The sequence below is a fragment of the Dama dama genome, chromosome 16 (assembly GCF_033118175.1).
Source record: "Dama dama isolate Ldn47 chromosome 16, ASM3311817v1, whole genome shotgun sequence".
NCBI lineage: Eukaryota > Metazoa > Chordata > Mammalia > Artiodactyla > Cervidae > Dama > Dama dama.
The window spans coordinates 2,406,573-2,424,421 of NC_083696.1; the positions used below are offsets into that span (position 1 = coordinate 2,406,573).

General features: G+C 36.8%; 2 protein-coding genes across 9 annotated transcripts in view; one reads left to right on the forward strand and one right to left on the reverse strand.

Moving 5' to 3' along the window:
- Nucleotides 1–17,849, reverse strand: part of CNTRL (centriolin) — an 81,546-nt gene that overhangs the window by 59,114 nt on the left and 4,583 nt on the right. For 6 of the 8 annotated variants that reach the window (XM_061163267.1, XM_061163271.1, XM_061163269.1 and 3 more), the window contains exons 2-7: nucleotides 15,701–15,948; nucleotides 13,762–13,892; nucleotides 9,170–9,300; nucleotides 7,687–7,828; nucleotides 5,607–5,793; nucleotides 2,511–2,704 (exon numbers count right to left, since the gene is read on the reverse strand). In XM_061163267.1, coding sequence (XP_061019250.1) covers nucleotides 2,511–2,704; nucleotides 5,607–5,793; nucleotides 7,687–7,828; nucleotides 9,170–9,300; nucleotides 13,762–13,892; nucleotides 15,701–15,917 — 1,002 coding nt within the window. In that variant the 5' untranslated portion in view covers nucleotides 15,918–15,948. Of the gene's footprint in view, nucleotides 1–2,510; nucleotides 2,705–5,606; nucleotides 5,794–7,686; nucleotides 7,829–7,985; nucleotides 8,008–8,107; nucleotides 8,278–9,169; nucleotides 9,303–13,761; nucleotides 13,893–15,700; nucleotides 15,949–17,849 lie in introns of those variants that run through there. The other 2 variants (XM_061163272.1, XM_061163273.1) reach the window with 2 other exon arrangements.
- Nucleotides 16,502–17,849, forward strand: part of LOC133071009 (complement C5-like) — a 46,340-nt gene continuing 44,992 nt past the window's right edge. Inside the window, 1 exon segment of the mRNA XM_061163227.1 lies at nucleotides 16,502–16,528. Coding sequence (XP_061019210.1) covers nucleotides 16,502–16,528 — 27 coding nt within the window.

Genomic DNA, 17,849 nt, shown 5'->3' on the forward strand with positions numbered 1-17,849 from the left:
AATTCTTCTTTTAAAACATAGAACAGTTCTTTGGAATCATAAAACAACAAGTAAAACAAGATGAATTTAAAGAAGAAATACAAAATAATTAATAAACATATATGCAGTACTTCAATAACTAAAAAAAACTGTGAAACTGAAGCAGTGAGATTCCATTTTTTTCTACCCTATTTACAAGCTCAAAATAATATCAACTGAAGGACTGCGTTCCTTCACCCAATCCTATAGAAGTGTGAAACAATTATAAGCGTTTTGAGGGGTGCATTAATATTTATCAAAATTAAAAAATTTTAAACTTACAGTGATTATGCTAAGGAATTACTAGTATGAATGTATAAGGCATAAAGATTTTTTTTAAAAAAAAAGATTTTCTCTACAGTTCTGTTCCTAATAACAAAAAAGTGGCAGCAACCTAAATATTCAGTAGATTGAATAAATTATGGAAAATCCATATAACAGAACACAAAACAAACTTTGAAAAGAAAAAGAACTTATGTGTGTGTGTATATATGTGTGCACACATGTACATGTATATGTAGTTTTTAACTTGGAGAGCTGTCCAATGATGTACTGTTTTATAAAAAATAAGAGGCAGAATTTTAAAAAATATACAGTAAGATTCTTTTTAAATCAGAAAACATTCAAAGGTATATATATGTATATATATATTCAATTATGTGTGTAATTAATATATATTGCATAAGCATAGAAAACAAAATGGATACATATTAACCTCCAAAGAATGGGATAGGGAAAGAATGAAATCTTCATTTTCCACTGTATACATTTATGTTGTCTATTCATTTTAATAAACATATTAACTTTGTATATAATGTGTTTTAAATAGTTAATGATAAAAATAACATAAAGACTTAAAGAACAGCACAGTCTGCCTTCTAACCAAAAATAGTTACAGAAAAGAAACAGCAAAAACTGTTGATGATTTACAAAACATTTATTTACAGCACAAACATATCAACATTATAAACAAACAAAAGAGAAAACTAGGTAACTGTAAGAACTTATAATTTTGGGATAGCACACAAATATAAAATACAAATGGGAGGGGACTCGGGTAAACCCATGGCTGATTCATGTTGATGCTTGGCAGAAACCAACACAATATGTAAAGCAATTGTCCTTCAATTAAAAATAAATAAATACAATACTTTGCCAAGGTTTCAGCAGGTTGACTAACATGCATGGAAAATCTCAGCATATGAAAATTATAATCTTCCTTTATCTTAGTAATAAAAGTGAATTTTATACTACCAAAAAAGATTAATAACTCAGGAAAATTTATTAAATGTTCACAAATGTCATGTGATACCAAGAACTTAACACAGTAAGTACTGTTTTTAAGTATTGTTTTTTGTATTTTAAATACAAACATTAAGTGATGGCATAAAGAGTTCACTGCTAAAATAAAACTGACTGTAATGTATCTCCAATGATTTAATTACTCATCAATCCATTCTATTATGGAAAGGAATGCAACAGATGTATGTATAAGACTATTGATAATCATTGAATTATTAACATTGTATATAATATGCCTTCAGAACATGGTAGGCATATTTGAAAACTACCTCCAAATAAAAGGCATATGAAGAAAGCTACAAATGTTATGAATATTTGGCTAGCAGAGCTGGGAAAGCTGTCCTGAGTTTTACTATGTCCCCCACTGATAAAGAAGTGCTCAGGAAAGTGGCATGTAGACTTCAAGCAAAAATTTCTCTCTTCACACAGAGACGGGAACGTTTTTTTCCCCCTTGTTTAAAAATGTAAGTGTTTAGGCAGAATTCTTGTCAACAAATCAAGTAATTAAGCCAGAATGCCAATTTTGAAAGAGGGAAACAAAAAAAAAAGGGGGGGGGGTGATTCTATTAATTATATGAGAAATACAGTTCTCTAAAGTTATGCTTAGATCAGAGAAAGAATTGTCAAATGAAAAAAAAAAAAAGAGTACCAGGAGCTATTTTTTTCCTTCAAGGAAAGTAGCCTAATAATTTTACAGGATCAGATTCTCTAGATCGAAAAAATCTTCTAAGGTGATTTAGTCCATCTCCCTAATTTTTTTTTAATCTTTTTTCTAAGTACATGCTTGTTTCAGTGATAGCAAACACAATCCAGAGTTATCACATTTTATCTCAAGACAGCTATTAGATTTCCTCTTCATTACAAAATGAAAAACTGCTTCCCTATAATACTATTTGCCATTTAATTTTATCTCTTGGGAGCTTCATCAGTAACTGCAGTCCCTCTTCCATGAAACAGCCCTTTGACTATCTGAAGGCTTCGGTCACGGTCCCAGACAGTACATGCATCTTTTGGGCAGCCACACCATACAGTGCGCAGCCAACTACAACATGTCAAAACTGCAGCACATTATTTCTGTTAAACCACATCTTCCCCATTCTATGGTCAGGAAGTTGTGTTTTCAGACCTAAGAACAGAGAATTTTCTATTTCAAGAGAATACAGTCAAGGCAATGTAAAATACGGACTTACCAGTTCATTTTTCGTGTTAAGGTTACTCTCGAGCTCCTCACAGCTCTTTTTTTGTAGCATAGCCTCCTCTTTTAATGATTTGTTCAATTTATCTTGATTTTTCATTTCCTCAAGGAACCGTGCTTGTTTGCTTTTAAGCTCTTCAGTTTCCATCATCTTCTTCTCCAGGTCTCTTTCCAGTCTTTCTACCTCTTCTACCAGTACAAATTGAATAGTTTATGAATCATTATATTTTCTATTTGAAGAAAGGCAGGACTATTTCTTAAATAACAGCAAAAGAAGTCAGATAGTAAAAATACAATTCTACTTTTTAAATTATTCACTATGGTCTAGGAAAAAAAAGACTATTTCGAGCTAGAAAGTGATTTATACTAAAAGCAAGGAAGGCATAATCATCTGGATAATGATTTTAAAAGAAAACATTTTAATTCCAAGCATTTAATTCAATTAGTGTGTTGATAAATGAGGTGGCTTTTTCCAGGTCTCTTAGAAAAAAAATGCAAAATTTTATTTGGTATTAGTGATTATACTTTAAAGGATGCTGCAAGCATGTTTACAAAATAAAATACCATGTTATCCTGAATGGCAGGCAGATTCTTTACCAGCTGAGCTACCAGGGAAGACATCTTAAGAATCCTTCTAAGGCTTCCTATGATGCTTAGGATAGGATCCAAAAGGTTTACATCAAGAACTGACAAGGCTTTTCATGATTTGGTCCCAAATCCCCTCTCCAATCCCATTTTCAAGCACACATTTCTGAAATGGTTCCACTTGTTCAGTTTTCTGATGCCTGTTCTCAGCTGCAGGCTTTTATTCACACCTTCTGCCTAGAACTGTCTTCCTCTGTCTCCTACTGGCCTATTCTGCATCCTCCAGGTTTGGTTTTTTAAAATAAAACACTATGAGAAGCCAGCCCTGACTCTACCCTCTCCAGATAAGATGCTTCTCAGGAAGGCTATGATGCCGCCCTGCACCTCTGCCGTGGCCCTCATCACAGGGGAAGTTGGTGTCTGCCTTCCCCACTCAAGTCTTATGAAAGCAGAAACTGCGTCTATCTGTGTTACCACTGGATCCCAAGAGCTCAGCATCACTAAAAGCTCCTAATTAACATTCAAAGTTGCGAATGAATCATAAGTACTTTAAACATTTTCCCCAACATGACTTCCTTTTGCATCATTTATGTTTTTTAATTATTCCAAAACATCACCTTCTGGGCAACAAATGTTGAGTTAGGGGGGATCCATCCCAAACTAATAAAAGTTAACCACATTTCTCAAGTGTTGGATCAAACTACATGAAACTGCTGTTTTTATCAATAAACAAGGACTAACATCAATTTCAGATGGTTGAACATACAGGTTCATAGCCTGTAACTATTACATAACTATTGTGTTAGGCTATTTCATATCTTCCTCTTCCCTTCAAAACTCCCATACTCCTTCTATTTTCTTTTTTCAGTTGATGATCTCATACTTTATTGATAAGACAGACCCCACCAGTAGCAACCCCTCATTTTCTTACCACCAAAGCAATAAAACTAACACCTACACACATCTTCTCTTCCTTCTGATGGAGAAAGTGTCCCACCCTGCTTATCAAGAGACACTCTATTCTTCTCTGATCTCATCTCCTTGTCCTCTCAAGGACCAAAGAAGCTAAGCCATGATTTGTCTCTCCACTTCGCTCTTGAATATTCTGTTTCTTTGATTACTAGCTTTGATGCTTCTGACAATTTCCTGGTGTGGAAGTGACTGGCAAAATTTTTTTAACTTTTAAAAACTCATTTATTAGGTACTACAGGAGAGAAACTGTGGGAGGAAATTTCCAATCTTTATCCAAATGTCTTCCTCCCATTCATTCTTCGATCTATAATCTAGCGTTTGTTCCAACCACTGCTTAACTGCCCTTGTCAGGCTCATCATTATGTTGCCAGCGGAAAGCGCTTCTCTGTGCTCCTCTTTCTTCTTCACGTCTCAGTGACATTCAACATAGTTGACCACTTCCTCTCCTGAAATCTTCAGACTTTTGCAAACCACTACTTCCTGGTTTTCACCTACCTTGCTGGCCTCTCTGTTTTCTTAACTGGCTCCCCTTTTTGCTCTTGCCAACTGCCTGAGAGAGCCAGCTGATTCAAGTGGAATAAAGTATCATTTTTATGCTGACGACTCCCAAATTTACATCTCTAGGACAGATCTCTTTGAACCCCAGACGCACATTTCTGATTCTCTTCTTGGCTGCCTCACAGACATTCAAACTCAATATTCTAAGTTTTCCCATTTTCAAAACAACATTACCAGCAAACCACTTACTTAAGCCAGAAGCTTGAGGATTATCCAATCCATTAGAAAGTGCTGCTGATTCTACTTCCAAAGTGGATCTGTCCATTCCACATCTATCATCTAAATACAGGCCACCAACATTCCTAAGTCAATATCCTTCTAACATGCCCCTTATCACCATTTTGCCCTGCTTTAAGTCATTCTCCATCCTGCATCAAAAATAATCTTCTTAACATATAACACCTGCTTAAATGTTGTCAGTGATGTTCTGCTGCACCTGGAATAAACCCAACGCCCAAGGCCCTGTGTCATCTAACCCCTACCTATCTCTCCGAACTTTAACTTGAGCTATCCTCCTGTCAGATTAATCTTCTTTCTGTCTCTTAACTCTCCAGCATCTTCCCAATTGCAAAGTATAAGCTTTCCCCTCTCCCTCATCCTCTCCTGCCTTTGCCTTCAACTTATGTGTCATTTCCTCAGAGCCATTCCTTTACACCACTTTCCAAAAAAGGGGTTTGCCTCTGTTATTTTATCTGGGTTTACTTATTTTTTGTTTATCTTCTCTACTGAAACAGACGCTGCATGAAGGCCAGTACCTTCCATCTTCCTAGCCGTATCTTCAGTGCCAGATACAGTGACTGGTTCACAGTATGTACCTGATGAGTATTTGTTGAGTTCATTGATCTATGGTGCCATTTTCTATGAAAATTTTAATAGCATTATAAAGTTAATAATAAATATATCTTTTCTGGATCATTTCTGAAAATAAATTCCTCTCCCATCCGAATTTATTTTTTTTAAAAATATGTCACCTTACCTAAACTGAATCTCTCAAAAGCTTCTTGCCTGTCCTGAGTGGTTACTGGCTGACCTTCCAAACTTTCCAGTGATCGGAGGTGAAAAATGGTGAACTGAAGGTAATGGGGAAGGGTCACAACCGGATTTTCAGCTAGGATCAGAGAAGTCAAATCTTGAAGTGGCTTCAATTTGCTTACATCTTGGAGCTAAAATGATATGTAATATTATTATTGGCATAATTGAATTAAAACATCATAAACATACCTAAGGGAAGTAATAAGGCAAGGAAATTGCTACTATCGTGACAAGGAATCTATTCATAAAACCCATTATCCAACAGTAGTTTGAAGGGAGGAATAGAAAGGAATATTTGAGGATCTAGAATGTATCAAGAGCAATACTGGGCATTTTCCACATACCATTTCATCTGTGATTCCTCACAGAAACCTATGACATATCATCTGAATTTTATAGATCATGAAACTGAGGTTCAAAGAATTTAGGTAACCTGCTCAAAGCTCAGAGATTATATGTGAATGAAACAGCATTTGACTTCAAGACTGGGTAACTCTAATCCTATTATCTTTTCATTACACTGAATGAACAAATCAAAAATATAAATGTCTATAAAAAAGAAGTTTTGTAAATCTTCTGATAACTGCTATAGTTGATAATTAAAAGAAATAAGTATACGTAGAAACATTCACAGTTATGAAGTGAGATTTTTACATTTATCCAAAAAGGAATTTTAAAAGGTTGAGAAACACCACTCCTAATAGCTAACACAGGTAAATCTCTTCCAAGTGCGTGTGCACTCTTATTGAAGCCAATGTCAAATATGAACTGAGATGAGAAAGTGTTACAAAATTATAAACAATAATAAATATTTATTGAATGATTTTCCTGTTATCAGTACTATCTATGGATCAACTACTTTAGGAACATGTGTGGCAATATTAGATGAATTCATGGCTACCTCCTCCAAACACCCGCTAAACTCCAAGATCTCCGAGGTGACGCTGTGTAACATGTGCGGGGCTCGGCTCTGAGTCACCTCATCAGATCTTTATAAAGATGGAGCAGGAAAGTACAGACACTGCACAGCATTAAACCAAAGTTACTTATTATTACTACCTTATACTGGTAAAAGTTTAAAACACTAAATAACTCTAAGGCTATATTCCTTAAAGTTTTTATTTTTACATTTTATCATTTCATCTGAGCCCTATACCACTTCCATAAAGAAGGCAGGGGAGAAACTATTTTTTTCCAATTTAAACAGTGAGTTTTAGACAGATGAAATTTATCCAAAGATTACAGAAGGCAAATCTAAACCCATACTGGAAGTCACCTCTTTTATTTTCTATTTTAAGACTTAAGTTCTTTAAATTATAGGAGGATTGTTTCAATTTTAATACAGACTTAAATAAATTAATGTTTTTACTTTGCAATGCTTACGGAATATCTAACTGTATAAATGTTACAAGAAAATCATAAAATATACTCATATATTTTATGACAGAGAAAAATACATGTCACTATCAGCTTATGTGAACCATGACAGAGTTGCTTTGCTACAAAAAGCTAGTGATTAACACTTCCTGTAACACTTAATACTATCATCAAGGTTAATTCAGATTAATTCATAAATTTGAAAAAAAAACAAAAAAAGAGAACTCTGCTCCAGGCATGCCATGAGATGGATTCTGGCACAAGCTGAATGACTTCGGGTAAGAGAGTTAGCCTCTCCAAGACTTTACTTAAAAATGGAAATAATAAAATGGTACCTAATTCATGGAATTATAAAAATAACCCCTGCACTGTCTCCTTAAGAAGAGTAATCAGACGCTCAAATGAAATGAAAGATGGGAAAATGCTAAGAGATCAACTCTCAGTTACCATGTAGTCATGCAAAACCAGGTCTGTGTATATTTAATTCCCATAGAGAATACTAAGTTATGTCTGAATTTGATGTTTGGTCAAAGGACCAAAGACATTAGAAGAAGTCCCATAAAAAAAAAAACCAAACTTAGATTTTAATCTTTTCACCGCAACAGGTCTAAAAAATTTAAATATTCTTGCTACTTTGAATAACTTACCGATGATATCTTGTTGGCTTTCAGGTTGAGGACTTGCAAACATTTTAACTTCTTCCCTAACCACACTGGAATATGTTCAATTTCATTTCCTGCAAGGTTCAGCTTTTGTAGATTGTGCATATTTTCTATGCCTTCAATTTTGCTAGAAACCAAAGGGTAAAATCAAACTTAGTAAGTACAATGATAGTGTCCCTTCATTGTATTTTAAAAATAAATAGGCTTGGTTTTATGTAGAGTTGCTTTTCATAACTGTAATTTACAAATGAGAATTTAAAAATAGTGGCTAAAAACAAATTTACCAGAACAGCTCCAGTAGACTCTTCCTTACTGTCCCTGCCCAGGAATCCCATCTGTCTTACTATCAGACTTCAGGATCCCACAACACAGGAAAGAAGAGGCTGCCTGGGCCAGTCTCACTAACCACCGTGAAGACTCCAGTGGACGGCAAGGGGCGAGCTGCGGAGTCCAGCAGCTCACACCGTCCTGTTCTACCGCCCTGCACGGGAGAAGGTCCTTGAGTCATCACCGAGAGACCAGCTATGCCAGTACGATGTGGCTGCCATTCTGAGCAGGTGGAACCCCAGAATGATGCTGTATTTATGAACACAAATGTTTTAATCAGTATTTAATAAAACATTTATCACCTGCATTGGTGAATTTTCATTGTTGAAATATTTTCCCAAGTTGATTCCAATTTAATTCCTTGGTCAATTCTCTATACTGGGCAAATATTTCCATGTTTTTTACTTTCAGTTTTATTTTGTTGAAATTATTTTCATCAGGATCAATTTTTTTTTATACAAACTTTACATTAAGGATTTAATTCATTAATCACTTCCCCCCCCCCAACCCATTTCATTTTTTCCATATTAGAGCTTTGGCTACAGTTAGTTATTTTGTTCTTTGGCCATTCTATATATCAAGTCTTATGTGGAGGGAAAGTATACAGACATAAAGACTTTCAACATTTGAAAACTGTATCATTTTGCCTATTAACAAGTTTTCTATGTGCATTTTTGCCACTGTCAGTCTTATTATGTTTATTTTTCAGAGTAATATACATTATGAAGTAGAAACAAGATTGAGGGCCTATTTATTACAGAAATAAGCAAAGAACATCAGGATAAAATACATAGGCTCAAAACAAGTCGATACATCTTTAGGATCAAAACAACAGGGTTAAAACATTCTGCTTCATGCCAACTTTCTTAATGAATAAGGCAGTTAATCACAGACTGTAACTGGGAAAACTTCCTGTAAAAATGCAACTAAGATAAAATTTGGTATTCAAAAAATGTATCTCCTTCTTTGATAATGCTAGGTATCATTCTGTACTTTAGTAATGCCAAAATATGACAGTTACCTACGTGAAGGGCTAGACTACAAATGAATAACCAAAGTGTTTGCTCTTGTAACATGGACAGTATGAATCTACCTCAAAGACAATGACCCTGCAGCGCTACCCAAAGAAGTATTTACTTACCAGATTTTATTATATGACAGGTTGAGTTCACGTAATTTTAACAGCTTGTCCACCTTCTCAATCTTCCCTATTAGGTTATGGCTGAGATTCAGTATTTCAAGCTTAGTACATTTTTCCAAATTTTCGATATACTAATTGGAAACAAATGAATAAATGCTTTATACAACAGATACCTCGACATGAGCTCGACATATAAGCATATGCATCAGGGGCTGTTCTGATCAGTCACCGGAGACTAAGCTGTTACTGCTCCCCTGGGCAGTAAGTACCCTGGTGCGGCTCTCTTTGGTCAGGAGGGGCCACTCTCCTCAAGCTGCCAAACTTTTCTTGCCCTGCAGGAGATGACACTTCCTACATACTAGGAAACTGACAACAATTCAGTGAGAAATTTCTCCATCAGTCCTTTCCTTCTTCTACACTTTTCTACGCCTCTCTCTTTCTCCCTTCCTTTCCTCCAAGTTCAACTAAGGTACTCGTGCTCTGGCATAATGCCCCCTGTCTCCTCTCCCTGTGTTCTTGAATCCTCAGTCTTGCTCTCTCCTGGGTCTTCCCCTCAAGTGTAGAAACAGTCACTATTTGGAACTTCCCTGATGGTCCAGTGGTTAGGACTCCGAGCTGCCAGTGCAAGAGGCATGGGTTTGATCCCTGGATGGGGAACTAACAGCCCACATGCCACGTGTGGTGCGGCCAAAAGACAAAAAATAAAACCAGTCACTGTTCAACAGATACTCACTGCACACTGGCTACATGCCGGATGCGGCACCAGGCAGTGGCAACACGCCAGTGCACCAGACAGTGTCCCTGTCACTGGAATCTACGTTTAGCACACTCAGTTCAGTTCAGTTGCTCAGTTGTGTCCAGCTCTTTGCAACCCCATGGACTGCAGCACGCCAGGCGTCCCTGTCCATCACCAACCCCCGGAGCTTGCTCAAACTCATGTCCATCAAGTCGGTGATGCCATCCAACCATCTCATCCTCTGTCGTCCCCTTCTCCTCCCGCCTTCAATCTTTCCCAACATCAGGGTCTTTTCTAGTGACTCAGTTCTTCACATCAGGTGGCCAAAGTACTGGAGTTTCAGCTTCAGCATCAGTCCTTCCAATGAACACCCAGGACTGATCTCCTTTAGGATGGACTGGTTGGATCTCCTTGCAGTCCAAGAGACTCTCAAGAGTCTTCTCCAACACCACAGTTCAAAAGCATCAATTCTTCGGCGCTCAGCTTTCTTTATAGTCCAACTCTCACAACCATACATGACTACTGGAAAAACCATAGCTTGACTAGATAGACCTTTGTTGACAAGGTAATGTCCCTGCTTTATAACATGCTATCTAAGTTGGTCATAGCTTTTCTTCCAAGGAGCAAGCGTCTTTTAATTTCATGGCTGCAGTCACCATCTGCAGTGATTTTGGAGCCCAAGAAAATAGTCTGTCACTGTTTCCATTGTTTCCATTGAAAACAAGCTCAGCCTCCTTTATATGATACAAATCACCTCACACAGAACCTGTTTCCTACCCAGCTTTCACGTTACCACCCTTATTTGCCACCATGTTCTCATAAAAACTGTGTACATCTGCTCACTCTGCAGCCTCCCATTCAGTGTTAGTCATTGGTAAGGCAATACAACTTCCATCCCTACTACATATTCAAAAAGTTCTCTCCAAGATCACCATTCATTCACCCATTCCAACAAATACTAACCAAACAAGGATTATGTGCCAGGAGCTGTTCTAGGTACTGCAAATATGGAAAAAAACGGTGATGAATAAGGAAAACAAGGTTCTTGATTTCACTCACAGGGAAAGCCAATAAACAAATAGAGAAAATAAAGTTTTCAGGCACTGAAGCATACTAACAAGAAGATAACATGATGTGACAGAATAAAAGCACCAAGGGGGCAGGTTCTGTCTGCTGTGTTCACTACTTAGCACTGGTGCCTGGCGCGTAGTGGCTGCCATATCAGTATCTGTTGAGGGAAAGAATGAGAGGGAGTGACTGAGGAGAAGGTGGCTACCTGCAACGGTGAGGAGACCTCACAGAGAGGAGGTGAGACTCTTATAATAAGCTAGCTGTGTGAATATCTGGAGACAGAGAGTACCAGGCAGAAAAACAAACAAACAAACAGCAAAGACCCTAAAAGAATGAAGCTGGTGGGCCTCAAGAATGAAGAGAGGGCTTTTTAAACTGCCAAATCAAACAACTTCTTCCAAGTTTTCATGCTGTTGGATGATGCTGTGACACTTTATAGCACATCTTTTTCTCCTTGAAGTTCTTCCTCCTTTGGTCTCCATTCATCACACTCTTGGATCTTCTATTTCAACAGCCCCTTCAGACTTTTTCACTGGGTCTGTCTCTCCCAGACCCACTCACTTTCTTTGATTCCCCCTCAATATTTCTCCTCTTAATTCCAGGCATTCTTCACACTAACTTCTAAGTTCCCAAAATCAGAAACTAAGCTTATTCACTTCTATATTTATTCCCACAGCCTAATCTAATACCTGGCATATAGAAACCACACAGTAAGGATTTATTAACTTGATATTTCATTTTTACCATCTTTAAACTCCAGGATGTCTCCTTTTTCCCTATTTAATTACATAAGACATAAATATAGTCCAATAAAAATTTCAAACAAAACATAAAAAGCTCTCTTCATCAGGTCTCCAGTTCAGTTCCCCCACCAAAAAATCTCACTGCTCAAAGGTAACCCTTGTTAACAGACCAGTGTATATACACCCAGACCTTTCTATTCATTAATAAAGTATTTTTAATGAATTAAAAAAGTATTTTGAGACCTTACCAAAAATATTTTAGAGTTTTTTTTTTCCATTAAATATACTGGAACATTTCCCCACATTAATACATAGAGTTCTGGGAGTTTTTGTTCTTGTTCTTGTTTTTCAAGAAACTTGATAGTATTCCATGGTATGCGTGCATGCTAAGTCACTTCAGTTGTGTTCACTCTTTGTGACCCCGTGGACTGTAGCCCGCCAGGCTCCTCTGTCCGTGGGATTCTCCAGGCAAGAACACTGGAGTGGGGTGCCCTGCCCTCCTTCAGGGGACCTTCCTGACCAGGGATCAAACCTGTGTCTCCTGCAGCTCCTGCATCACAGGCAGATGCTTAACCACTGAGCCACCAGGGAAGCCCATTTCACGGTATACTGCACCATTATTTTTAAGCAATTCCCTACTGACAGACAATCGGTTATTGACAATTTTTCTATTTTAAATAATGCTTAATAAACATTACTCTTCAGATACTTTTGGATACATGCGCAAATATTAATAGACATCAAGGAGCAGAACTGCTGTGTTAGTGAGTGTAAACTCAGTAAGTATAAACTTAATTGCTGGATCAAGTAAGTACATTTGAAATTTTGATAAATACTATCAAACTGTTTTCCTAAAATGCTGCACCCATCTATACATCCGCTAAGACCAAATGAGAGGATCCATTTCTCACATCTTTTTGAATGCTGAAATAATCTTTTTAATTCCTGTCCATTAGATATACAAGATGAAAAATGGCATCAAACCATTGTTCTATTTCTCACCTCTTTGACATTAATGAAACTGAATATATTTTCATGTTAACAGCCATTTGTAATACTTTTGTGAACAGACTTATCCTCCACACATTTACCATTTAGTTGTCTCTTTCTAGTGAATCACAGGGGCTCTTTATATTATGTGGATATTGTTACACATGCTAGAAACACTATTTGCCAGCTTGTTGTTTTTCTTTAACTTTTTAAATGATAATAATTCATTAAACACCACTTTTTAATCTTTATGTAAGCTAAATCTGTCAATATTTTTCTTTGTGGTATTAGGGTTGGTATTCGATTAGAAGGGCCTTCCCAACTCTAAGATTTAAAAATATATTCTTTCCTAACACTTTTATAGCACTTTTGTTGGCTGATTTTTGTTTTGTTTTCATTAAGACTGTCAATCGTCTGGAATTAATTTTTGTGACTGAAGCAGGAGGCATCTAAGTTTATATTTATTCCAACCAAAAATATTAAGTTGTAAATAATAAAAATAATAAACAATAAGAAGAAATTATTTTTATTAAAAAAATAAAAATTAAATTTCAATGTACTTATGGTGTATAGTTTATGAACAGAATAAAGTAGTAAACAGTCTAGGGCAGGGATCAGTAACCTTTTTCTGCAAAAGGCTAGATAGTAAATATTTTTTGGCTTTGTGAGGCATATATAGTCTTTTTGACAATCACTTACTTCTGATATTGTAACACAAAAACAGCCACAGGCAATATGGAAATAAATGAGTGTACCTGTGCTCCAATAAAGCAAAAACAAGCAGTAGGCCTAATTTGGCGTTTAGACTGTAGTTTGCTGACCCTTTCTAGAGAGAATCAACAACATGTAGAATAACAGGAGGTTATATATTTGAAGATGTCACACTTTACACTTCTGATGGAGAACTTTCACTAGAAACAATAAAAGATCTGCAACAAATCCAGCAACATTAGAATGAAACAGGACTGTAAATTCCATATACATACTTTTTTTTTATTTTAAAGCACAAAAATTAAAATCAATGTCTGTATTCAGAAAGGTTGGTAACCTACCTTAAATTTCTTGCCACCATCTTTGGAAAGTGAAAGGTTCAGAGATTTTACCAAGGCCAAATTTTCCTGTTTAGTAAGTTTTTTAACAAGGGCTTCTGTAATATATCGAACTCCTGCATGTGAATCAGCTTCTGAAGTTACACAAACAGATCATTATCAGAAGAGGAAGACATGAATACTTTGAGAAACAAACTGTCCTGATGTTATACAACAACAACAAAAATTTAAACCATGCAATTGTAAAAACAGTTGGCTAGTTCTAATTGGAATGTTTAAATAATATTTTACTTTATGTAGCATTTCATAATGATGACAATAAGTTATATTTCATAAATATTAACTGTGTGCAAGCTTTGTATTAAGTACTCGACATTAAAAAATGTAATTTGTACAACAAACCTTGGGGATAGAAATTACTCTTCTTCTTTATAATAAAATTAGAAAAACAATTTGTTCAAGCTCTTGCAGCTAAAAATGTGCAAATCTAGGATTTGAACCTAGGCAGATGAATCTAAAATTTATACTTTTAAGTACGGGCAGCACTGAGGTTTTTGGCGGCATTTTAATGTTAGTTTTTAAAAAAATATATTGAATTATTTAGTTTTTTGTTTTAAACAATTCTAATCAAGTTAAAAAATACTAGAATTCTTAAAAATTTCCTTTTCCTATTTTTTTGTTATGGTAGGAAACTCAAATTTGTTGCTCTTTTAAATATAGGGGATCACAATATATTTTATAGAGATAAAGTACTAACTTAATGGATAGCATACCCTGTCTCAAGACCTTCCTGGATATTACAATCAGAGCGTATTAAAGCCATGTTAGCACAACACAGGGAACTCTACTCAATATTCTATAACAGCCCACATGGAAAAGAATCTAAAAAATACATACATGTACATATGTATATGAATAGCTGATTCACTCTGCTGCACATGTGAAACTAACACAGCACTGTAAATCAACTATACTCCAATTTAAAAATTATTTTTAAAAAGCCATGTTAAATTCTACAAAAGCATCCATAAAAAAGAAAATTGTCTCTTGGTTCTTTATGAATCAAAGATAATTAATCCTGGGTTCAGATCCAGGCTGTGGGCCAAAGTTTCCCCATGATTACTTATATAATAAGTTAATATTACATTTATTTTGGTTCAAAATAAAATAATTTTAAAAATTTGGCCCAATCTAGAGAAGAAAATATTCATCAAGTTAGAAATAACAATGTAAAAAAAAAAAAAAAAGAAATAACAATGTGCCAGTGGGCAGCAAGGGTACAGTCCAAACTCAATGCTGATGGTATTTATTAATAGATACTGATCAGTATTCATCAATAGAATTTGATGACCATGATTTCACGACACAGCAAAGAAATCACAAAAAAGTTTTCTTTGTATTTAATCACAGTAAGTAAATTTCTTAAAAAAAGAACCCATTTTTAAAAACAAATTCCTAGACTGACGGAATACTTTTAAGAAAAAAATAAAAACCTTGGTGAACATTCATATGTACGTCCCTGATTTGAGAATCAGTCCATTCACAGATTGGCAGCTTGCCTATAAGCAGACTGGAATATCCCAGGGATGGACAACATGTTTATACTGAATTAAGGCGCTCCATTCTGAAGTGACCAGATATGCCTTCCCCTCAACCAAGGATGATGGTAAACTGGCATATGAACTTTAAAGCACTCTCCTACCACAGGAAATAAAGCTTCCTCTTTCTGGAAACTCCCTTCTCCTAACCCTTTCAGACATCTTCACCCTTAACCAGAAGCCTCCATCCTCCATTGTTCTTGGACAATTTCTGTCAAAAACAATGGGTCAAGTTACTAGTAGGATGGATATATGTTATATTTTGACCAAAAATGTAAGTCCAGTATTTTCCATTTGTACTTAAAAAGAGTATTTGGTAACATTCGCAGATTAAAAGGCATTACCTTTCTGGTCGTGGTAATCCAAAAGCATAGTGTTTTCACCTATAATCTCAACTTGCTCATACCACTGTCTTCCAGAATGAAAAGGCAGAGTCTCAGATCCGTTTAAAGGTGAAAGTGACCTAGATCTCATATTGGACGTAAGAGAAGATGGACTAGGAGAGTGGGATGATGGTGGCATCTTTGTTTTGGGAATTTTCTGCTGAGGACCTTTCTTCATTGCAAGAATAAAGCCAGGTATCCATCAAAACCTGTAAGAGTTCCCAATATATTTAACAAGGTTAATGTTTGGAGCTATCAAAACGATTAGTCTATTTCTAGAATTTTCAAGACTACAAAGTTTCAAATTCAGAAGTTATAGATGCTAGAACCCACACTACTCCAAGCTGATGGAAGTAGACACTATTTCAGACATTGTTGATTACCTTACCAGAGGGAAGAGAGACCTCCAGAGGGTCTTGTACTGACATGTACTCCAGCCAGAAGCCTCATCTGTCATTTTGGTTCTCAGTTTATTGGACCAAACTAGTCACAGTGCCTCTTCTACTTACAAAGAGTTCTAGAGCGCATAGAGCTGGAAATACTTGACAACCAGTAGTATTTCATGCTGATCAGCACTCTCTCCTTCCTTCAACACTTTCTTCCTCTGGCTTCTGGGACACCACACTCTCCTCCCGTCTTCCTGGCCTCTCCTCAGCCTCCTTCCCTGGCCAAAGCTCATCTATTCACTCTGTAAATGTCAGAGCTCCTCAGGTCTCCTCTGATCTCTCTCTAAACTTAACTGAGAAAATCTAATGTACACCCATGGTTCCCAATGCCACCTTTTTACTGGTATTTATATTTTCAATCCAACTCTTCTCTGAGTCCAGACACCTATTCTCAACTGTCTACCTGATATCGCACTGACATCCTGAATCAACATGTCCAAATCGAACTTTTCCCTCATCCCACCCTCATCTTCCTCCCATCCTGTTCCTCCTCCAGCGTTCCCTTACTGTGGACAATGCTCTTGGAAATAAGCCAGAAACTGGGAGTCACTTCCTTCCTCCCATAACCAATCAATCACTAAGTTTTTTCAATTCTACTTCCTAAGTATCTCTCAAATTAGTCCCTTTCTTTCCATCTCCCCTCTCACCTACTCTAATCCACACACTCATCAAACTACTATAACAGCTTCTAACTGATTTGTCTACAAGCTCTCTTCCCTTCCTCTTCCATCACTACATTGTGGCCAGAGTGATCTAGTTAAAAAGTTAATCTATGGGTCTGTAATAAATGAAATATTTATCATGACCTGTGAGATTCCCCCATGATGTGATCCTGTCTCTCTAGCCTCACATCTGTCACTAGTTTCCTAGACTCTGGGCTGGAGCCACACAGACCTCTGTATCTAATTTCTGGTGTTGCAAATGCTCGCTTTTGGTCTTTCTTTTTTTTAATCTTTTTAGGAGTTCTCACTATATAGTCTGCATATTAACTTTAGTCAAATAAGTAATTTGCAAATTTTCTCCCACCCTGTGGTTTCCTTTCGACTAATTGATACTGTCTTAAAAAATAAAATCGGCCCCTGGTGGCTCAGACAGTAAAGCGTCTGTCTACAATGCGGGAGACCCAGGTTCGATCCCTAGGTCAGAAGATCCCCTGGAGAAGGAAATGGCAACCCACTCCAGTACTATTGCCTGGAAAATCCCATGGATGGAGGAGCCTGGTAGGCTACAGTCCATGGGGTCACAAAGAGTCGGGCATGACTGAGCGACTTCACTTCACTAAGAAATGAAACTATTTATTTTCAGTGTGCTGGGTCTTCCGTTGCTGCCTGGGCTTTTCTCTAGTTGCAGTGCGAGGGCTTCTCATTGGGGAGGCTTCTCCTGTTGCGAAGCCTGGGCTCTAGGGTGCTCTGGCTCCAGTCACGGGGGCTCCTCTGCTCCAGAGCACAGGCTCAGTAGTTGTGGCACATGGGCTTAGTTGCTCTGTGGCATGTGGGATCTTCCTGGCCCAGGAATCAAACCCATGTCTCCTGCACTGGCAGGCGATTCTTTACCTCTGAGCCAACAGGGAGGTCCCTGTGATGTTGTCATTTGATACTCATTTAAAATTTTTAAAGAAATCCAACTGGTCTATTTTTCCTTTTGCCGCCTGTGCCTTTGATGTC